The 24,241-nt window shown below is 44.0% G+C and overlaps 1 protein-coding gene across 1 annotated transcript in view; it reads left to right on the top strand.

Annotated features, from left to right (window-relative positions):
* Positions 1 to 24,241, top strand: part of DCTN2 (dynactin subunit 2) — a 73,832-nt gene that overhangs the window by 3,318 nt on the left and 46,273 nt on the right. The window contains exon 2 of the mRNA XM_077483605.1: positions 12,225 to 12,293. Coding sequence (XP_077339731.1) covers positions 12,225 to 12,293 — 69 coding nt within the window. The remainder of the gene's footprint in view (positions 1 to 12,224; positions 12,294 to 24,241) is intronic.

The raw sequence follows: 24,241 nt of genomic DNA, 5'->3' as shown, positions 1-24,241 counted from the left end.
TTAGCTATGTCCAAACAGAGCAGATCACAGTGTAAATAGGAAGTGCCGATTGGCGGAATTCTTCTACTCACGCTTACAGCTTGGGAGTAGAGGAGAACCGATAAGTGGCCCTGCAATGGGGAGGGGGTCTGCACTCATAATCAGTGCATTGACCATCAGTGTAGTCACACCAGCAATGTTCATGTATGCCAATTAGTGCCCATTAATGCTGCACATTAAGGCCTCCTTATCAGCGTCCATCAGTGCCGCCTCATTAGCACACATAACTGAAAGAAAGGAGATAAATCACTTATTTACAAGATTTTGTAACAGAAACCTAGAACTTTTTTTATTCGTCTTTTTTTCTTTTCTTTAGCAAAAAATAAGAAACTCAGCGGTAACTAAATGCTACCAAAAGAAAGCTCTATCTGCCTCAAAAAAATTATAAAAATGTTGTTTGAGTACAGCGTTGCATGACTGCGCAATTGTCATTCAAAATGGGAGAGCTCTGAAAGCTAAAAATTGGCCTGGGCAGGAAGGGGGTGAAAGTGCCTAGTATTAAACTGGTTTTAATGTGTACTGGTTGTGCCTTGTGTTGTTACAATGCAAGACAGTGTTTACCTTTTTTTTTTTTTTTTTTATATGTCAGAATGACATTTCATTCATTTGTATACACCAAAGCAGAACTTTAGTGTGGTGACCGACAGCGACTTCAGATGAGCTCTGGTGCATTGCAGGTAAAATGCAACATGTTTGTGTTTATACGCCACGCTCTGCATCCCACTTCAGGGCAGTGTTGTGTGAACAGGACATATAGGAAACAATTGTATTCTGTGTGCCCTGGCATTGATCTGTGCAGCTGAACTGAATTAGAGTGTACAAGCCCTAAGCACCTAACAAAGAAAAGAAATGTAAGGGCTCTTTCACCGCCCCGTGATCATCCTCTTGCTCAGCGGGGATCGCTCCGTCTATCCCCGGTGAGCAAGAAGATGACAGGTCCATCTCTGCACACTGCGCAGGGACGGACCTGTCAGAGTGCCGCTCTCCCCTATGGGAGATTGGATGACGAAGGACCTCAGAGTTCTTTGTCATCCGATCCTCAGACGGATGGAAAAGTAGGTTTTTCCTCAGTCGCACTTTTTCCGATCCGATCGGATCGGGTCAATGTCAGCGGACATGTCACCACTGACATCCGACGCTCCTTGGAGGTCTATGGAGCGTCTGTTCAGGTCCGCCTAAAAAACTGACAGAGGCCTAAGTGATTTTTTTTTTAGCTCGCTGCAATGCATGCATAGTTACATCTATGTGTTGTAATGTGTTTGGCAACCAATAAGAGAAGAATTGGGGAGAACCCTGTGCATAGTTTGTTATTAACATGCAGAATACACTCACATATGAATCTACAGAGCTGTTATCTTACTGTGCTTCCTAGGCCAAAACGATTGCATAGCGATCACATAAATACTGGGCCCTGAAGTATCAGGATCCAGTGTCTGGCAGGGTGACACCCCCCCCCCCCCCCTCTTAACCCAAGCAGGAAAATTCATGTACGTGATTTTTCCTGTACGTGCCAACCTGCCTTAGTACATGTACTATGGCTGGTTGGCAAGTGGTTATAAAAAGTAAACCATGCAATGTATTGTAAGAACATAATGCACACCAGCGGGTTCATGTTTATAGGGCGCATAGTTGACATGAATGGGTGCTTAGCCTTTATCTGTGTGATAAATTAAGATACCGTGTAATTATGATGTGGTGGGATGGGGTAGGTATTGAAAGTGAACTAAGACTGCCCACAGATGGGTTGAAATTCATCTGATTATTCAGGGACCGGGTTTAATCCAATACCTTCATGGCCATTCTCCTGCAACAGAACTCTATCTAAAGTCCCATACACACTATCAGATTTTCTACTGATTTTTGTCTTCAGATTTACCAAAACAATGTAGTAGAAGGGCCTGCCTGATTGCATACAAATTGAAACTCCTAAGGGTTGACCTCATATTATATGGTTTTGGTAAATCCTGAAGGAAAAAAATCTGTAGAAAATCTGATAGTGTGTATGGGGCTTAACAGGCAACTTCTGTCAAACGGGACTGTTGGAAAACCTTTGTTGATCAGTGTATTCTCTCAGCAGAGGAGTCTCGCTGTCGGACTACAATAGTGCAGTGGGGAGGATTTTTTAATTTACTTTGATTGTGTGACTGGGGCAATTTGTTCTCCCTTTTTTTTTTTTATATCAGCTCTTTGGTTGATGGGAGGAAAAAAAAGAGGTGTATGTGGCCAGCTCTACTCTTTGCAATATTAGTATGAATGTAATATAAAATAATCTGTTTCAATAGGTTACTAATGCTGGGACTTGTATAGGTTGTTGAAATGTAGAGCTCAGTTAATCGTCTCATAGAGACGTGTTTTATATTAGAGGCTATAAACCATGTATGCCAAGGATGACCAGTAACAAGCAGACCACACCCAATTTGATTAGCAGAGTTTCTTTACAGATCTCATATCTGGCAAGTCTTTGTGTGAAACTGGACTGTATGCCATACACACGGTCTTTGTTCTATAGCTGGTGCTGGAAAGATCCTCAGAACAGCAGCTATGTACAAACTTTGTCATGTCACTTTTCTCAGACAGTCTTATGGTTCCCCAAGCATTACTCATCCCATCATTCCTGCTCTTTGATGCTTTGTATTATTAGCATCTGGGCGTTGGCATATGGAGAAGAGTAAAGCCTCGTACACACGATTGTTGGCAGGGGATTGTCTGTTGACAGACAGTTGTCTTAAAATCTTACTGTTCGTACACTGATTTTGACAGTTGTCCAATTTTCCCCCTACAAATGTTGGATGACATGCTAGTAAATTTTGGTCAGTACACAAATCCGACACTCAAAAAGTTGAAAGTACAAACATGCATGCTTGGAATCAATGCTCACCAAACACAAAATTAGCCAAAGGGACCCAAAGGGTGGTGCTCAAAAGCTGAAATTCCTCTTAGTACGTCACTACGTTTGTGTTTGTGGTACGACAATTGTGTACCCTTAGTATGCAAGACAAGATCCTGGCACATGCCCCTTTGACAAAAATCAGACGCTGGCCAGCAATTGTACCGTGTGTACAAGGCTTTAGAAGTGCTTTGAATGTTTTACTGTCAGTGAATCTGACTTTTTTTCTGACATTGCTTAAAGATGTTGTAAAGGTAAGTGTTTTTTCACCTTAATGCATCCTATTGTGCTTTTAAGGCTCCTTTCACACATACAGTCCATTCGTCCGTTTTTCATCCATCCATTGACAGATGAATAATGGACATCAAAACATTTCAATGGAACAACGGATGATCACGTATTTTCACCTGTTTCTGTCAACATCCGTTTTTTTGAACGGATGAAAACCTTATTTTTCATCCATTAAAAAAAACAGATGTAAACGGACGAACGGTACGTTGTTGCATCTGTTCTTTCATTGGTTCTGAGGAGCAACTAGTCACTGTGGGGGTGGGGGAGTGGTTTGTGGTGGAGAAAGGCAGGAGAGCAGTATTCACAGTGAGGGGGCAGTCTGTACAGACAGGCTCCCTCACTTGCCAGCTCTGACTGTCATTGACAGCTTTTAAATGTAAGGGCAGGAGGGGAGGAGCGACATTCAATTGCCATATGATTTGTGTCGCAATTGTATAGGCTATATTTATTTTTATTTTGAAATTTTTTTTTTCTCTTATATTCACCAACCGACACAGCTCCTCTCTGTAACTAAATGGGTTGTATAGCCTGCTATTAGGAGAGGAGAAACTAGGCAAAATTGTTACACAATACACAGAACTTTAATCCCGCCCCAGGGGAGTGGGCCCCGTGGTATCAACCCTTCCCACTGCTCCTAGCAGCTTCAGTTTTTATTTTGCCTAGCAAGGAGAATGACCTAGGAAACCCTGCTGGCCTCTTGGTCCATATTTTTGCTGCAGGTTTGCTGCTTTTTGCACAAGATGAAAGATCCTGAGATCTTCTATCAACTGCCGCCTGGGTGACAGGCTGGTTAATGATATCCTTGTAGTCCCCCCAGTCCAGCCATCGAGCATGAGCAGGCCGCAGCTAAGGCTCGGCAGGCCACGACATGCCTCAGCTCCAGAGGTGATCGGAGAGCTTCAATCCTCCATGGTATACATATGACTGGGCTACTGATGTCTAGATCACAGTATACCGAGGCCAGCAGCCACCCTGTAACTGCGCAGGAGTGGGTCTGTGATGGAATGTCTCCTAGCTCTTCAGGACTGGTAAGTACGTCTCTCCCTGCTTCGGTTGGGTGAGCAGCTGGACATTCCCTGGGGGGTCGATTCGGGGGCCACCTCACCTCCCTATCTTCTCTCTCAAGTCCCTATCACCCCTCCTTCCCCCCTCTGAGGGGGGTGGCTGCATGCGCTGCGGGGGGTGTGTGTGTCGCTGTTTCTCACCTGTGGGGGTCTGTGCGGCTGGCGTTGGTCCTGGTCCAGGTCTGGGGGTCCCAAAACATGTTTATGGAGGTTGTTCTGACTGCTAGCAGGCAGCACGTGTTTATTTTTTGCTCTGTCACCACATGGCGCCGTTCCGGTGGCCATCTTGGATTTGGGAAAAATATAAATTCCCCTGGTGAGCTTCAGCAGCCATTTTCTTCAGGGTTCCTGTTGATTACTTTGGCGGCCATTTTCTTAAAGCCTGAGTGCTTTTTTCACCGATGGCCTCCTGTGGCAGCATTACATGTGCTTTCTCTTGTTGCTTCCTGTATCCACTGTGTGTGTGCAGGACGCTGGATGGCTCCTTGCTGAACGCTGAAGCTGCTCTGCAGATCGTTGCACCGCTGGTGGGAGCTGCTGCTGCTGACACAGTTTTCTCCTCTCTGCAACTGGGAACCTCCTAGGGACTACAGGCACTGCTGTGGCTATCGCAGAACGCCCCAGGGTGGTGAGTCTAGTGCTAAGTAATCCCCCACCCCCCCCCCCCCCCCCCCCACACGGCGGCAGCAGGAGGGTGGGACCTTCACTGTCCTAAGTCCCCTTGCAGGTGGCAGACAGGCTAGGGTCAGCATGGCTTCAGAAACTGGTGTTTCTTCCCCCGAAATCCAGGCTATAGCAACGGGGTCACCTGCAGTTAGCGCGGTGCGCATGGACACCCTGACGGCGGTCCTTGACTCCTATGTTGCTAAGATAGAGGCGTCACGTGGCAGGAAAGGTGCACGTAAGAGGCCCCTGCCCCCCCCTGTCCTCTGGGGAGAGCTCTGATGCAGACTTGGGCCCTGCTGCGGCTGGAGACCCCTGCTCTGACCTATCAGACGTGGCTGACCAGGACCGTTCGGACAGTGAGGATGATTCCCCGTCCGGGTCCGGGCGCGACAAGGCGCTTGTTGGAGCACTTATCATAGCTGTGCGTGATACCCTGAAGATTCAGGAGCCAGTGGATTCCTCTGCTGATGTTCCGGTCCCTTTTGGGTCCCACAAGCCAGCACGTTCACCTAAGGTGTTCCCGTATCTGAATTATTTTGACAAATTCAGCTACAGGGAATGGGGTCGCCCACAACGGACCTTTTCAGGCCCCAAAAATTTGGCGGTGCGTTACCCCTTTGAGGAAAGCCTTCTCAAAAAGTGGTCGGCTCCTCCAGTATGGACCCCCACTATCTAGGTTAAATAAAGTAACCACGATCCCGGTTGAGGGGACTCCTGCATTCAAGGATCCCACGTACAGGAAGGCCGAAGCAGTGGCTCGTTCCTTGTTTACGATTGTGGGGTCAGCCGTGCGACCTGTACTGGCATCCACACTGGTGTCGCAGACACTGACTGAGTGGGCAAAACGTTTGCACTGGGAATTGGGAGAGCGGAATGCCTCCCTTGTCTGCGTGGAACTGTCAGACCAACTAGTGCATGGCCTTAAATACATTTGTGACGCGGCCCTGGATACTCTCCCTCTGCTATCCAGGGCCTCAGTGTCAGCCGTGGTGCTGAGGTGCCTCATTTGGCTGAAATGCTGGTCTGCTGACCAGGCATCCAAGAAAGCCCTGACGGATCTTCCCTTCCTTGGCAAACGGCTCTTTGGAGCCTTGTTAGATGACATTATTAAAAATGCCATGGGTGGTAAGAGTACACTACTCCCACAGGCCAGGAAGGCTAAGGAGCCACGCCGCAGGCAAGGGCCCTCCTTTTCCGCTCACAAGAGGCTTTTTCGTCCGCCCGGTGCTTCGACAAAACGACCCCAGCCTGACAGGACACCCACGGACGGTCAGAAGTGTCCCTGGAACCGCAAGCCTAACACGCCTGTGAACAAAAGTGCTACCGCATGAAGGTTTGCCCCCACCCATGTCTCGGGTGGGGGGTCGTCTTCGGGAGTTTACAGCCCGTTGGACCTCCCGGTTATCAGACCAATGGGTCTGCGATCTGATTTCCACAGGTTACAAGATAGTTTCTTTCCCTCCAGCATACCCGTGTCCCTGGTTCACCGAGAGGCCCTGTTAGGGGCGGTGAGGGACTTGCTGAATCAGGGGGTGATTGTACCGGTTCCGGAATCAGAACGCTTCCAGGAGTTCTACTCAAATCTGTTTGTGGTTCCCAAGAAGGAAGGGGTATGTCCAATATTGGACCTAAAAGCCCTAAACCACTTTGTAAAAGTGCAGAGGTTCAGAATGGAATCAGTTCGCTCAGTAGTCGCTGCACTCCATCAAGGGAACTTCCTGGCATCTTTGGACATTCAGGATGCCTACCTGCACATACCCATATGCCTTCGGCATCAAAAGTTTCTGCGTTTGGCAGTCGGGGAAGCCCACTACCAGTTTGTGGGTCTTGCTTTTGGCCTGGCATCGCCCCCCCCCACAGTCTTTACCAAAGTACTGGCTCCATTGTTGGCGTTATTGAGACAACGCGGGATCGCGATCGTGGGTTACCTAGACGATCTCCTCCTGAGAGCTTCTTCCACCTCCAGAATTAGAGGAGGATGTGGTGATCATCTTGCAGTCCCTGTAAGCATTTGGGTGGCTGTTGAACCTAAAGAAGTCGGTGGTGGTACCGACTCAGCGTCTGGAGTACCTGGGGTTACTATTGGACTCCAGGGAAGCAAGGGTTTTTCTCCCCCTCAGACAAATTGCTGACTCAGATCTGCGGTCAAACTACCGATGAACCGCAAGTGGTCCTCACTCCGCTTTTGCATGCGGGTGCTGGGGCTCATGGTAGCCTCCTTCGAGGCAGTACTTTATGCCCAGTTCCACACCAGAGTCCTGCAGAAGGAGATCTTGACAAAATGGGACAAATCTCCGTCGTCCCTGGATCGGCAGATCCAGGTGAGCCAGCCAGTCAGGGACTCCCTGATCTGGTGGTTGAGGTCCCCAGTGATTCAGTCCGGAAAATTGTTCCTTCCTCTGGACGGTGAGATGGACGGTGGTCACTACGGACGCCAGTCTGTCTGGCTGAGGTGGAATGATGGGGATTCAGTCGGCTCTGGTCGACGGAAGAATCCAAGTTGCTGATCAATCTGCTCGAATTGAGAGCGATCAGGCTGTGCCTCCACACGTGGTTGACGTGTCTTCAAGGATGTCCGACCAGGATACAGTCAGACAACTCCACGGCTGTGGCGTACATAAATCACCAAGGGGGAACAAGAAGCTCAGCCACTGCTTGGGAGGTCGCTCACATACTTCGGTGGGCAGAGCGACATGTTTCGGCCATGAGGCCATGAGTCGACAGATGTTGGACCCAGGAGAATGGGCATTGCTTCTGGAGATATTCAGGCTGCTGTGCCAGAAATGGGGCACACCAGATGTGGATCTAGTGGCCTCCCGGCTCAATCGGAAGGTGCAGAGATTCATGTCCAGGACAAGAGATCCGTGGGCAGACGCGTCAGACGCGCTGGTGGCTCCGTGGGATCAGTACCAGCTGATCTACGCCTGTCCTCCGCTGAAACTGTTGCCACGTCTACTTCGCAGAGTGGAAGCCGAGGGTATTCCAGTAATCCTGATTGCCCCAGATTTGGCCTCAGCGGGGCTGGTACGCAGGCCTACTGCGCCTGGTGGCAGTTGCTCCCTGGCGACTGCCGTTGAGAGAGGACCTCCTATCTCCAATCCTTCACCCTGCTTTACCATCACTGGCTTTAACGGCCTGGCTATTGAAAGCCAGGTATTGAGGAACCGGGGTCTGTCGGACTCGGTGATTCCAACTATGCTGAGGGCGTGGAAATCTTCTTCCAGGAAGATATACCATCGTACTTGGAAGGCCTACATCTCCATGTGTGAGGAGAAAGGGTGGCATCCGCGCTCCTTCTCTAATATCCAGGATCCTGCTGTTTCTTCAGCAAGGTGTAGACCAGAGGTTGACGTTGAGCACCATCAAGGGGCAGATTTCAGCTCTGGCTGCCTTTTTTTTTTTTTCAAAGACCCCTTGTGTCCCACCCATTAGTGAGTACCTTTGTGCATACGGACGGAGATCACGTGATGTCACCCGCGGTCATTGATCATTTTAAAGATCGTATGAAGCTTCGTTATTGAAAGTGTGTTTTTTATGTATATTCATCATTAAAACATTTTTCTATGGAGAGCACTATGGCCTGTCTTTCTATCCACATGGTCTGAGGAATTGTGAATACTGCTATATACCGATCCAGTGTGGGTATTCCACGAACGTGTCAGTTCATTTGACTCTGAATGGGAGAAAGCTGTGTTTTCGTTTGTGAATCGGTCGGATATTGTCGGAGAGGAGTACAGCGATTGGACGAGTTGATATTTAAGTGCATACGACCCTCTGTAATTTAAAGGGTCCATACGATGAGGTGAGCAGCCAATTTTACCATTGGTGGTGGTCCCCCCCTCGGCACTAAGTCACTTTATGCATGAACTGACTGTATACCACTGAAGATTCCTCACGTGGACTTTTTGACTCAAAAGCTATCTTTGGACTTTTTATTAATTTTAATATGTTAGTAATTTTATTTTAGTTAGAGCGCTGTACCATCTGTTTGATACCTTTGTGCATGTAGTCCCTCCGGTGCATCCTCCGTTAACGCCGTGGGATTTGAACCTGGTGTTGTCGGCGCTTCAGAAGCCGCAGTTTTAGAATCTCAGGGAGATTCCTCTGCTGACCCTTTCACAGAATGTGATCTTTCTAGTGGCCATCACATCGGGCAGGAGCGTTTCGGAACTGGTGGCCTTGTCCTGCAAGTCTCCTTATCTGGTCATCCACAGGGATAAGGTGGTGTTGCGTCTGCAACCATCCTTTCTACTGAAGGTGGTTTCGGCCTTTCATATCAATGAGGACATTGTATTGCCATCATTGTGTCCTAAGCTGAAGCACCCCCAAGGAGGTGGCCCTTCACGCTCTAGATGTGGTTAGGGCTCTGAAGGTGTACTTGTCCGCCACAGCTTCCTTTCGGAACTCAGACTCACTGTTTGTTTCGGTGGCTGGTCCAAAGAAGGGCATGGCGGTCTCGTCGGCCACCATTTCCAGGTGGATCAGACAGATTGTAGTCCAAGCCTATGCCTTGAAGGGGCAGGTGCCCCCCTTTCCAGTCACGCCCCACTCCTACAAGAGCAATCGGAAAGTTTTGGGCCTTCGGACACCAAGCGTCTGTCGCTGAGGTGTGTAAGGCGGCGACCTGGTCGTCTGTCCATACGTTTACCAAGTTCTACAAGGTAGACGTCAGTGCATCGGCAGATGCCTGTTTTGGCCGCAAAGTTTTGCAATTTAATTTTTTCCTGGTTTTTCGATAAAAACGCAGTACTGTTTTGTTAATGCACTGTTGCATTACTTCTGCAATGTTGCGTTCTTGGGGATCACTCCTGTTGAGGATACCCGGTTATATAGTGGTGTTTTTCCACACGCTGCTGTTTTTTTGTGGGTTTAGTTTCACTAGTTCCCACTTGCCATGGTGGATGAAGTTTTTATGCTGTTTTTCCCCACCCCTCGTTTGGTACTGCTTGGGGACGTCCCATTTAGTTACAGGGAGGAGCTGTGTCGGTCGGTGAAAATAGGATTTTTTTTGTACTCACCGTAAAATCCTTTTCTCTGTAATTCACCGACCGACGCAGCACCCACCACTCCTTTTTCTACGTTATACTGCTTGTTGACGTACTGAAGCTGCTTGGAGCAGTGGGAAGGGTTAATAGCACGGGGCCCGCCCCCCTGGGACGGGATTAAAGTTCTGTGTATTGTGTAACAATTTTGCCTAGTCTCTCCTCTACTAATGGCAGGCTATACAACCCATTTAGTTACAAAGAGGAGCAGTGTCGGTCGGTGAATTATAGAGAAAAGGATTTTACAGTGAGTACAAAAAATCCTTTGTCGGTGAATACACCGCTCCTATAGCGCTTCAAAGATTTGGCTTGCAGGACTTTTTTGACCGTCCTGCAAGCACACCGCTTCAGTGTGAAATCCTTCGGGGCTTTCATATTGGAGTGAATTGAGCGGCTCTTTCAGGGCGCTTTGCAGGAGCTATTTTTAGCACTATAGCGCCTCAGTATGAAAGTAGCCTTAAAGTTACTTAGGCCAGCCATACGTGGTTCAGCAGGTACCGGCTGAGATTCGAACCGTTAATGAGCAGGCGGATTCAAACGATTAACTTGAGTACAACTACAACCAGCCTGCTGGATTCTCTTAGGATTATCGCTAGCAGTCACTAGGGGCATTCAGTGTCGTCCCTGCCAGGAGAAGACAGTTGTTGATTCCCCTGTCAGCACTGTCTGTGTTGATGGGGCAATCGTGCACATTTCTTTTCTGCAACCTGTTTATACCTGGTAGCCTCATTACACATTTCTGTTACTTTCCATGTTTAAGTTTGCGCGTTCCCTCCCACTTATTCTTTTTGGCCAGTAAGGCAGTCCTTCATAGTGATGGGCCAGTAGAAATGTGTGGGAGAAGAGAAGCGCCGACACAACCCCCCCCCCCCCCCCCCCCCACCAGAATGGCTTAACCACTTCAATACCGGCACTTAAACACCTTCCTGCACAGACCAATTTTGAGCTTTCAGCGCTGTCGCACTTTGAGTGACAATTGCGCGGCCATGCTACACTGTACCCAAATGAAATTTTTATCATATTTTTTTCACACAAATAGAGCTTTCTTTTGGTGGTATTTGATCACCTCTGCGGTTTATATTTTTTGCTAAACAAATCAAAAAAATACCGGAAATTTAGAAAAAAAATGTTTTTGTTTCAGTTTCAAAACTTTGTAAATAAGTAAGTTTTCTCTTTCACTGATGGGCACCAATGAGGTGGCACCAATGAAGTGGCACTGATGTGTGGCACGGGTGGGCATGGGTAGGCTGCACTGATAGGTGGCACGGATGGGCATTATATTATAATATACTGTACTAATGGATGCCAATCAGTGCCAAACAATAATGCATGCCAATCAGTGATGCCAATTGTGGCACTGATTGGCATCCATTGTGGCACTGACTGGAATCCCTGGTGGTCTAGGGTTGCATACCTTGTCCTGGGCATCTCTGGTGGTCTGATGGCATCCCTGGTGGTCAAGTGTAGGCATCCTCAGGGGGGCTGCGCTGATAATCAATCAGCACAGACCCCCCCCCCCCTGTCAGAGGAGCCGCCGATCGGCTCTCCTCTAATCGCGTCTGACAGACGCGAGTGAGGAAAAGCCGATCACCGGCTCTTCCTATTTACACTGTGATCAAAGAGTCTCCATCGGACTCTTTACCGAGATCGTAGTTGCGGGGTGTCAGACAACGATCGCCGCGATGCGCGCCCCCGGGGGGGCACGCAGCGGCTCAAAATCCTGATCACGTCATATGACGTCCGGTCAGGATTTTGAAACCACTTTGCCGCCGTCATTTTGTTATAGGGCGGGCGGCAAGTGGTTAACAAAAAAAAGCTGCTGCAGGGTTTTTTTTTAATTTAAAGTAGCTTAGACCAGTGGTGGTCTTTCCTGATATGGGGGGCTCAAGTGCGGCGCTCGTCGTCACCAAAGGGCTGCACATAAAATTCAGTAAATATTCAGTGTCAGAGAAAGAAGACATACAGCAGTATATAGTCAAAACCTGTGGACGTGGTACAGGAGACTGTCATATCCTGTGAACATGCTATAGGAAGTGTTGGAAGACTGGGGACATGATTTAGGAGACATTATACATGAGACTGCTAGAATCCCCACTGTAATGGGGCAATAGGGAAAAAACTGATCCGTGTCTACAGGGGTCCCGATGGCTGCACAAAAAGTGCTAAAGGGTTGGGCACCAAGGTTTTACATAATAAGCATAATAAAAAAAAATTTTTTTTTCTTCCTTATTTCAGGCTAGAAATGAGCCAGATGTTTATGAGACAAGTGATCTGCCTGAAGATGACCAGGCTGAGTTTGATGCGGTAAGCTCTAAAATGTCTTAAATTTGTGGTATTTTTGTTCTTGTGTGCAAACTGCTGGGTTTTATGACAATGCTACCAATGACTATATGTATTCATGAAAGTCAAATTGAATTTGGGGGGAGATGTAAGAGGTTTACTTAGCTATTATAACATTTCTCCTGAAAAAAAAAAAAAATAAGGCCGACACATCATCTTCTAACACAACATGGTCAAGGTATTAAAAGGTGTAGCAGTCAAGCTGCAGGAAATAAATAAAAAACATTTAGGTTGAGTTCTCATGGATAAAGATGAAAGCTACATTAAAACCAAAAACGTCATGTATTGCAGCTTTTCAATTCTTAGATCTGGTGGCTGCATTCTTTTTCTTTTTTTTTTTGGGGTCTTTTTCCTATATTTTCACTTCTAGGGCCTCATGTACACTGCTGCTGGTAAGCGGAAGTTTAGGAGCAGTTGGGCATTTTTTTTTTCAACTGCTCCTGAACTCTACTCTGTTATCTTATCGGTACTTGTAGGTAGGGTCGTATATAGTTATTTCTAGGCTGTTGAATTTTTAGAGGCCTTTTTTGGAAAGCAAAAAAAAAAAAAGTTCAGACGGCATTAGAGGCATTTCAAGTGCCAAATGCTTCTAAACGCGGTTATTTGCGTTAAGCCGCATTTTGTTTACAGGCGTTTTTCATTTTTGCCTATTTTGAAAAGTGCCCCATTGTTGGTGTCAGTAGGAGGAATAGTGCCCCATTGTTGGTGTCGGTAGGAGGAATAGTGCCCCATCCTTGGTGTCAGTGGGAGGAATAGTGCCTCATCATTACTGTCACTGGGAGAAATAGGGCTCCATCCTGTCAGTGGGAGGAATAGTGCCCCATCCTTTGTCAGTGGGGGCGAAATGGTGCCCCATCAATGGTGCCAGAGGAAGAATTTATGCTTCATCATTGTTGTCAGTGGAAGGAATAGCACCTGATATCAGTGGGAGGAATAGTGTCCCAAGTGCCGGATAAAAGCAAGCAAATCTGGCCCATGGGCTGCAATTTTGTTAATTGTGCGTTGCCACTCATCAAGGAATGATGCTTTCCACTTTGCTGTAGCTGGCTTCTTAACGTTTTGCTGTATGTCAGCTGTGCTGTTGGTCCCCATGATGTGTTGTTGTGGGTGGGCACAGACACTTCATTGTTAAGCATGTCAGGGACTGCGGTGCATGGTTGCTGCCATGGGGAGCAAAGAACATTAAAGTGTTTATTATTTAGGGATTTTATCAGCTCATTATAGTGTGTCCTGATGTTGTCAAACATCAGTAACAAATTTGAAACTAAATCAGAGGGGGCACACAGAAAAGGATTTTATTTTTTTAATCATACTGGTGATAGACATCTTGTGGTGTCTTCTTTTTGGAAATAAATTTTACTTTGAAAGGTTAACATGGCTGACTGTTTCAACTGAAAAACAAGACAAGTCAAGGCACAATCAGTTGTCTAGTTTTCCCTGCATTGCACCAGCCCTGCAGGTAAACTTATAAACTTTTACTGAACCAGGTTTTCAGCATTAGAGCAAATTAGTATATTAAATCTTAATTCCTTGCATGCAGGAGATCAGATGTGTGGTGTGCCCATGTGAGCACTTATGACATGCCAATTTCAGACAATTGATTTGACCACTTCAGGCAGTGCAATGCAGGCACAGCACATGTGCTATATAACTATGGTGAATGATCATTGCACTAAATGTGCTGCTTAATAAATATGTCCCTTATTTATATGATGTACTCTAAGAGCCACCCAGAATTGCTGCTTTTCAACTATATCCATGTATGATCCCTTGCACTCCTTGGATAGTCTGTGTACAGTTGGTATAACCACGACAAAAGTCTTGCTAGATATCACCAAGCTCTAAGGTCAGCAGACTCCTGCCCCTTGCTTTCTTTGAAATCGCTGAATCGGCTTTAAAAATGTAATATAGATTCCTGACCAGGATGACTGGGTCAATAATACTAATACCAACTATTAGACTGTTATCAAGGCTTTTATAATTCATTCTTTAATTGCATTTACCTTATTTAGGGAACACCATTTTGTAACTAACTCTTTACATCAATTAAATGCCTGGAACTGAAGCTGGGGCGCTGCTGATTATTCACTGGCTTGCATGTCAGTCACCTGTCACCTTATCTCAATATGAATAATACTTTCCTGTTAAAGTTTGAACAACAAATAATATTGAGATGTAAAATTTAATTGGGATATATATATATATATATATATATATATATATATATATATATATATATATATATATATATATATATATATATATATATATATATATATACACACATTTTATAATATTCAGTGTGTGTGCAACCAAATACAGTTTGTCAAATATATCTCGTCTTGTTATATCTTGCCCCAGCACCGGTAACACCGCCCTTGCTCTCAATGCAGTGCTATACTGGTGACAAAGCAAGGAGGTATATTGGTCCACAGCAGAGAGACCACTGCTTCCACACAGAGCAGCGGCCCTTAACTACATGACTACTGGCTGAGGACCGGCTGTTTTGCTGGAGCTGATTTTTAAGGAAAAGAGGAAAGCTATTTTGACAAATAGTTTTTGGTTGCATACTAAATTTATGCCCATACGTCTGAGAAGTTTTAGGAGATCTAATGACCTGGGTGCATGTTATATTTTAAAACGGTTTCCAGCATGCCAGAAGAAGTTCTTCCTTGCATTGACTGTTGTCTTCTCATGAATGAGAAGAAAGCTTCTACCAGGTGAAAGCGGGAAGAGAGGGCTTTTGTAAACTGTTTAGTGGGAAACTGCTAAAGGAATGATTTAAACCTTTAGCTGAATGTAAGCGCTATATACAGACTGATTTTACTGTTGTGGGTTTGGTAACACTTTGAATTACTACAAGTTCCGGGAATTGTAAAACAATCTAAAGTTGTATAGACTTCATTTCTATACTTATACAAAATAGCTGAAAGTTAAATTGGACCAATGAGTATAGCTGCGTAAAAAAAAAAAAAAAAAAAAAATACAATAAATTGCCCCCTGCTTCCTCCCGTGTTGCTCACATTGGCAAATGGCAAGGTCCTTTCTTACAATATTTTTGCTTAGGGGTCAGAGAAGCCAGTTTGAATTTGATCCTTCATTTCAGCACAGGTGACTAGATGCTTATGTGAACAGCATTGAGCAGACGTTGGGTGACATATTTTGGTCCTTGTATTACTTTACCTAATATAGTAAGTCTACTATAACTGTATGTTTAGCATTTGAGTGTAGGTTCAGTTTAATTTGGTGTTGATGTTGCCATGTGCCTTGGATTTTAGGAACTGCAGGGAAAACGATCAACTAGGTTTTGGCATTACTAAATGTTATAATGTAAGGAAAGGCTACACTACCATCTACCTGTTAAAATGTGCTCCTATTAAATCACCATCTAAATACATGTTTTCTGTGCAGTCACGTGACCAAAGCACCACCTCTATTCTCTTATGACATGACAACTTTTGAGCATGAACTTTCAGCGAGCCATGGACACCAGTGGGTGGCATCGCTGTACTTTGGAATTCAACAGAGTTATCTGCTGGTGTTCTGCCGAAAACTGCAACTCGCCAAAATCGCCAACCACATCACTTCCGGTGACTCTCCAGCAGCAATAATTTGAGCTTTGGACAAGTCTCACAGAACAGCATCAGCGTTTACAGTACACTACACAACAAGTTTGCTGTTTTGACCGGGTAGGATGGAAAAAAGTTGTCGCACCCTTGGAGGTGGCATGTTGGTTAGTATCGGGCAGATTAACAATGTCCACTCATTATAATCTCCAAGTATTAATGCTGTAGATTCACTGGAAGTGATGTGGTTAGAGATTTTGGTGAGTTGGAGTTTTTGGCAGAACACACAGACCAACTTTTAAATGACAACATAGAAAAAATGTTATTTAGATGACTTAGTTTAAAATGTCTGCAGGGTGTATAAAAGAAATTATGAAGTCACATTTACCAGTTATGATGTTTAGTGTGTGTGGTGTTTTTTTATTTTTTTTCTTCAAATTTAAGCCTGATATAGATTGTAATTTATTATGCAATGTTACCTTGGCTAAATGGCTTTTCATAATTCCTTGCTTTGGGATGCCATGTACTGACAGTATGATGAATTGCTCTGACATTTTCACTGTTATGAATGTTCCTAACACTCTCACCCTCCCTTTTTGACCACCTTGCCTGGATACTAGTTTGCACAAGTAAGACCACTCATGCTTCCTATTTTGCATGCCTTTGTGTAAAAATAATTGCATGCCCTCTGATTTTTGTAATTGCAGCTGATTTTAAGGATCCTAATCACATAATCACGGATTATGCCATCTGTGTTAAAACCCTTATAATGCAAAGGAATCTTCTTTCTGATTTGGATGCGTTTGGGGTTCATTTAAAGATCAGAAATGCTATTGAAATGTAATCTTGAAATGAAAATTACGATTTTATTTATTTATTTTTTTGTGCAGTGTGCATTGTTGTGATAGCAATGTTGGCACGTAAGAACCCCTTTTCCTGTAAACCAGCCTGAAACTGATCCATTAAGACCTGAACCAGACAGGGCAGCCATCAATAAACATTGTCCATCTATTTCTGGTTGATTGCACTGCAACCAACTAATAATGGGCATTATTTTTCCTTTCTATGGCTTAACGGCCATAATATGATCCTTCAGCAGTTGTCAATAGCTCAGATTTCAGCCTTTGTAGACAGGCACTTACATAATAGAAGAGACGTTTAAGGAGTTGAATTACTTCATATTTAGCATAATGAATTCAACACGGATGGGTATCACTGTAGGGGTACGTTGTCTTTTGTAGCTTGCATGCTCACTTATGCAGATGCAACAGCTTCACGTGTCACATTTAGGGTAGCCTGTGTGAAAATCTCATAAAAAAAGCACGTCCCCTTTTTTAATTGCACAGCACCAAAAAGGCATGGTACACATTTTGGACAAGATGTGGTTGGGGGGGGGGGGATCATCAAGACAGCACTGCCACGCATCTTCAAAAATGATTTTGTTTTTGTGTGTTGTAGGATTGCACATCATTTTGCACCCATTTATGCAACACACAAATGTGTACCTAGCCTTAGAGCAGGATTCCAATGCAGCATGTTGTGTCATTTAATCATGCAGTGTGTGCGATATCATGTGTCCAATTTTAGTTAATATAGAGGCTATAAACTTTTTATAGGTTATGAATGGAGTGGGGAAGGGTCACAATATTTGTCAAATTTTACTTTTTTACTCTTCCTGTCTACTGCCCATCACCTGGACAGGAGGTGACGGGAAATACCCCCAGTAGGGCCACAGAAAGCACTAAAAGACTGGATTATTTTCTATACTCGCTGTACACTAGCAGAATTTATTTTATTTTTTAAGGTTATGCTTTTTTTTTCTGTTTCTTAAATTGGCTCTGTCACTAAGAATAAAAATAAACAAACTTAAAAGTACAGTATTACCAGTCCTGCTGTCAGTGACTCCAAAATTCAGTCTCTTCTTTCATGCTACAACCGCGACTGAGATCTTCAGCGTTTGTCACTTCCAAGTGTGGTGACTGCCTATGTCACTCTGCTAGGCTCTGATTCCACCCATGGAATGCTATGTCACCCGTGTGCAGGCTGGACTTGATTTAAATCATATTTTTAAAGAGCAACTGTCTCACAGTGGCTCCTCCTCAGTCCTGCTGTTGACTCATAGACCTACCCATTCACTGGTGATGCGACAGTGACACAACAAGGTGAGGGACATGGTGGCAGCAGGTGAGTGGATGCCCGCTAACAGGCGCTGCCATCATGGATCTGAAATGATAGATGCTCTTTAAATGTAAGCACATATTCTTGCTGGAAGTTAGTCATTTTGTTTGCAAATATTAAAAGATTCTATTTAGAATAATAAGCTGTCTGGTTAGTAAAACAGCAACATTGGAACCGCTTCAAACATACAGTTTGTAGTGTACATAGATTTGCAAAAGAATAGGATAAAGGAATATTCCTGAACTGTGTTTTATCTCATTGCTACTGTGAAATTGTGAATTCATCAATGCATTGCATGTTATCTCAGCTTGCAGAGCTTGGAGCCATTGAAGGAGTTTACCAAAAATGTAAATATTGCAGAATATACAGCCCAATGCCCTGTACACACGGTCAGACATTCCGACGAAAAAATCCGTCTGATTTTTTTTTTTTTTCCAACAGATTTTGGCCCAAACTTGTCTTGCATACACACGGTCGCACAAAGTTGTCAGAAAATCCGATCGTTCTGAACGCTGTGACGTACAACACGTACAATGAGACTATAAAGAGGGCAGTAGCCAATAGCTTTCGTCTCGTAATTTTATTCTGAGCATGCGTGGCACTTGTCTGTCGGTATTGTCTACACACGATCAGAATTTAAACGATCGGATTTTGTTGTCGGAAAAATTTAGATTATGCTCTCAAACTTTGTGTGTCGGAAATTCCGACGGAAAAAGTCAGATGGAGCACACACACGATCGGATTTTCCGACAACTAGATCCTATCGCATATTTTCCGTCAGAAAGTCTGACCGTGTGTACAGGGCATTATGCTACATAAGCTCAATTTTGTGCTGAATAAACTAAATTATTAATGTATCCTAAATAGAAATCTATCTTTTTTATTAAAATACATTTGATAAAAATCTGATTTTAAATCCAAAAAAATCTGATTTTCTTTTTTGCTGAAATCACAGATTTTATACCCACCCTGGCCGTGTGTCTTTTGGGCTCTACGTTGCTAGTGTCTGACGAACGCACCCAGCATTATCAGTCGCTGACAATTTCAGCAATGGGTAGCTCTGTAAAATGGCAAAGATTTGATTCTCAGGAAGCTGGACTGTTACGTTTTTTTTTATTGTACTTTTACACCATTTATTTAAAGTTTGGCTTTCAAGTTGCAGTTATCTTTTCCAAATATATACTGTAATAAGAGTACCAGAAGTCTGATGGACTCCCTACAGACACATAGAATGTTATGTTTGAGAAGGTAGGCTCCTGCTCTGGCCCTAATCTATGAATGGTTTTTAGAACCAGTATGGGTTATGGAATAGCATTACATCATCTTTCCGGTTTCATTACTGCATCATCAATGTAAAGGCTGGCAAGTTGACTTCAGTCCCTAGGATTTGACAAGTCTGTGGAATCGGGCAATGCACCTTAAAGGATAACCAAGCCCAGGAACAAAATCGCAATTTATTGCAGCTTACGATTTTTATGGTGGCTTTAGTAAATTCAGTGTCTCTTCCGATAGGAGTAATTGTTTTGTAGTCGATCGATATGCCATACAGAGGTGCTAATCGTTTGCATTTGTTTCCACCATGTAACCTGATCGTTCAAAATACGATTGTATTCTTTAACAAAGTACTGTATTGCCAGTTTGATTCAAAATGATCAATAATATTCTGCCCTAGCCAATCAACTGAGGTTTATCGAATCAGAAGAGAAGTTATAGCTAATCAATTGTTTGTGAATTAGGTTGTTTGAACTACCTCCCGCCGGCTATACGCATATACATGGCCTCTCAGCAAGTGGGCTTTAATGCCGAGAGACCTCACATATGTGGCCTGATGTAAACCCATTACTGTGCCGAGTGTGTTCAGGCCTCCGCCTCCCGACATTTAGAACCTCTTAAAGGGGCAGGAGGTGGGAAGGGGTTAATGGAATCCCACATGTTGATCGGGTAAAAAACATTGAAGAGCGTATAACCATTAGATATGGTGGCTGCATTCGTTTTTTCTTTTTCTTTTTTTTAATCTTAAAAACATTTTTAGCAACTAAACAGAACTTTTGATCTTGGCAGATCAGCTATTAATTGCCCTGCCCCATATATTGTAGATGAAAGGATACGGACATGTTTGTAGTCCACATCAGGATAGTAGACTAGGGTGACAACCAGGACTCCTTCCATAAATACAGCAGAGGAGCGAGGTAGCCACCCAGGGACAGGAAGTATATTGTTGGCAGGGGCATCAGATGAAAATAAAGCAAAGAAAAATTTAAAAGAGAAAATGAATGCAGCCACCCCACCAAGGACTCGTAAGTTGCAATATATTACATTTTTAGTTTTAGTATTGGATACACTTTAAAATTTACAGAAGGTGTGTAATGTTTTTTGTATATATTTTGTCATTGGAAGGCCATGTAACTTGCCTCTTAGTGCCTACACATCTTAGACTATACTTAAGCCAGCCATACATGGATTGAAATTCAGCCGGCTCACAATAGCACAATAGGAGGATTCCCTTATCCACATCAAATGTGTGGATGAGGAAATCTGATCATTTTTTTTTTTTTGTATTTGTTGTTCAGCAAAAAAATATGAATGTATGGGCTGCTTTACTGGCTTCTGAATCGTACATCATTTTATCTATCCTAGCCATAACGCCTCTGTAAAACACCCTAAAATGGTGTGTAGGGATAAGCTTGGGTATGTTCGGATCCTAGTCCAAACTCGTATGAGTGAGCCTGCCAGGAAGTTGTCACTTGACTGGACCAGTCAACTGTGGCTGTGGTAATTCCTGTCCCTCAGCCAGATGTATTCAAGGGGTGTGTATACTTGCAGCTGCAGGGCAGGGAATGCCTCGGCCTCATTTGATTGACCCAGTACTGGGACAGCTTCCTAGTGAATTCCTTAATGTGGATTTGCACTAGGATCCAAACCAATCCGAGCGTATCCCTAATGGTGGTGTTAAGGAAAGAAAAAGTCCTCATTTTGAACTGATAATTATTTATTAGAAATGTTAATTAAGTAGAGATGACTAAGGCTGCATTCACACCTGAGCATTTCAAAATGGTGCATTTTTGCTGCAATTTTGTTCAGGTCACCAATGTAAAAGGCAGAAAAACACCTGTAATGAGCTTAGGGTGTTTTTCAGGTATTTTGCTTTAGGTGACAAAACGCTCAGATGGGAACAGGTACCATTGAAATTAATGGGATTTTTCTTGTTGGGTGTTTTTGCAGCGTTTTTTGGCCGTTTTACAAGCTGAAAAAGCTCAGGTGTAAATGCAGCCTCATGAAAAGCAATTTCACTTATTTTACAAAATAAAAAAATAAAAAATATCCCAGGAATGTGTAGTTGGTATGATCATAGGTTTGACTTCAGTCACTCTACAACTGGAATGTTCTTGCACAGATTCAGATGTTGTTCAGTGCTGCACTAAGTTCTAATCTAACGCCTCTGACACGTGGACCAAATTGTTTCTGCAGTATTGCTAAGGATTATTACTAAGAGGGGATCAATGTGACAGGAAATGAATGGGCATCTATCCTGGAAATTCTAATTTTAAGCCTTATTTTTCTGTATACTGGAAATATCTGAAATGTGTTATACCTCTCAAAGTACATTTGTGTGCAAAAAAAAAGTTAATTTTATGGACATGTCTTTAAGATAATTGGGGATTATATTTCTTTTGTCACTCAACATGCAAATACTTCCAAAGGATCAGTCATTACAATTTAATTTTTCTATGAAGTTGTAGGAAACAGTCTTTTCTTAATCGTATGTGTAAACAGAATAAATGTGGAAAAGAGGAAATGAAATAAAAGAAAAAACATATTGCCTGTAATTGGATCAAATCTATGATAAATTTTGCATAGGCTTTATTAGGATTCCTAAAGTACATCACGGCACACAAAGCAGTCTATAAATCATGACTACCAGGGTTATGCGTCGCCTATAGGTGAATGGACGCTGGCAGAAATGGAGAGAAATGAAGTCCTCCCCTACATAACCCCTCCCATACAGGAAGTACTTAAGTTTTTTTCACCCGTATCTTGAAGGTGATGGTCACTGAGGTTCAACTCTCTGTATTGTTCAGCTTACACTGGCTTGCTGGACAAGTCATCTGAAAGGACTTTCAGGCAGAATCCAGTTAGACAATGCCATGATGTTGGCATATAGCAACCATCCGGGTGGCGCCATGAGTCGGCTGCCAGGTAGAAGTGGATCATATTTTGGCTGTCAGCAGGGCTGGAACATGACGCTCTGCCTAAGCCAGTCGGTGTAAAGAATTGTCAGGCTGACTATCTCAGTCACCGTCAATTTGGTTCTGGAGGAGTGGTCCCTTCATCCCACGGTGTTCAGTGCAATTTATCAGTGTTGTGGCACACCAGATGTGGATTTTCTAGCGTCCAAATTAAATATGACACAGAGGTCTTCTGTGTCCTGGAAATACGATTGGTATCATTTTAGCTTAGTTTAGCTTTTTTTTTTTGTTTTTGCCCAGAGGCCAATTGCTTCTCATTCATTTGGTATATAGATTTGTTTAGAGGGTAACCCATATGGTTCCGCCTGTTAAAGTGGTTGTAAAGGTAAGGTTTTTTTTTTTTTTTTTTATTTTTTTTTTTTTAACCTTAATGTATTCTCTGCATTAAGGTAGAAAACCTTTTAATAGTGGCAACCCCCCCCCCCCCCTCAATACTCACCTGAGCCTGATCTCAATCCAGCGCTAAAGCACATCCGCAGTAGCTCTTCTCCCCCCCTCCCCGCCTAACAGGCTTGGCTGAAAGCAGTGGGTGCCATTGGCGGTCAGTCAAATCTGTGAGCAGAGTGGGGCCAAGCTGGGTTGTGTGTCTGAATAGATGAACACAGCCCAGCTCGGGGGTTGAGCACACACTACTGCCCCCATAGGAAGGCAAACATATTCCTTATTCATTCTGCCTGAGGCTCCTAGGAAGGATCAGGCAGCTTCAATGTTGACCATTTTGCAGTGGATCTGTCGGCTTATTACCCAAGCCTATGGCTTGAAGGGTAAGGCTCTGTCTTTCTTGGCGTGTGAGGGCCTCTTGGGCTATCCGTCATCAGGCTTAGCTCTTGAAGGCTGCAACCTGGTATTCGGTACTTACCTTTGAGATTTTAAAAGCTGCTGACAATACTGTTTTGGCTGCAGTGTGTGGCAAACTGCGTAGTAGTTTTCATGGGCTTGGCAGGGCTTCAGTGTCTCCCTCCCCTCATGTGCATTGTTTTTGGGACATCCCAGGTAGTCGTGATTTATTGCCTGTTATGTGTCCCGTGATGTACGATAAAGAAAACGGGAGTTTTGTACTTGCCTGTAAAATCCAATTATTGGAGTATATCATGGGAAACAGAGGTCCTGCCCTTCTTTCTTTAAGTTCATTGCTTGCTACATAGCTGGGGTACTTCCTGTATGGAGGGGGTTATATAGGGTAGGACTTCCTGTTTGTCAGTTTCTGCCAGTGTCCACCTATAGGTGGGCGCATAATCCAGGTGGCCATGATTTATAGCCTGCTCTGTGTCCCATGATGTACTCCAAGAAATTAAATTTAACAGGTACAAGTACAAAAATTCAGTTTTTACTAGAATGGGATTGGTATGTTTAAAACTTATCTCCAGCCTTTAGTGAACTTTTAAATAGACCATTTGGACCTAGCTGGTCCAAACTATTACCTTCACTACTAGAGTTACTTGCTGTATGCACTGTATATGCTGTATGTAGCCTCAGCAACATTCAGTAAGGCTGAACTCACACTGCGGCGGTTTACTGCGTTGTAAAATGTGGGTCACTGTAAGGACACACAACCATTTTTTTTTTTTTTGTGTGTCCCATTCAAGCTGCAACACAGCCCAGAGCTGCACTAATATGCAGACATGCTGCATTTTATCACAGCTCACCATACAGGATCGCATGTCACTGTATAACAGCACATTGAGCTACTGTACAGTGATCTAAAACTCTAATTCTTTTGTAAGCTTCAAATAAAATTCAGTGAGGGAAACAAAGCTGTGGTGTGTGCTGAATTGTGCATCATACTGCCCCCTACTGCAGCCAGAGTGGACAGCAGTTGGAGAAAAAAACCTTTGCAATTTACCTCTCCAACAGCTGTTTGTTTTGTGTGAATTTTCCCTTAACAGCGGCTGTGTTCCTGCAGCGAGAATGGAACTTCTCA

This window comes from Lithobates pipiens, unplaced genomic scaffold, assembly GCF_037356315.1.
Source record: "Lithobates pipiens isolate NorthernLeopardFrog02 unplaced genomic scaffold, aLitPip1_a1.2 Scaffold_16, whole genome shotgun sequence".
Taxonomy (NCBI): Eukaryota; Metazoa; Chordata; class Amphibia; order Anura; family Ranidae; genus Lithobates; species Lithobates pipiens.
This window is presented reverse-complemented; position numbering and strand designations above follow the sequence as displayed.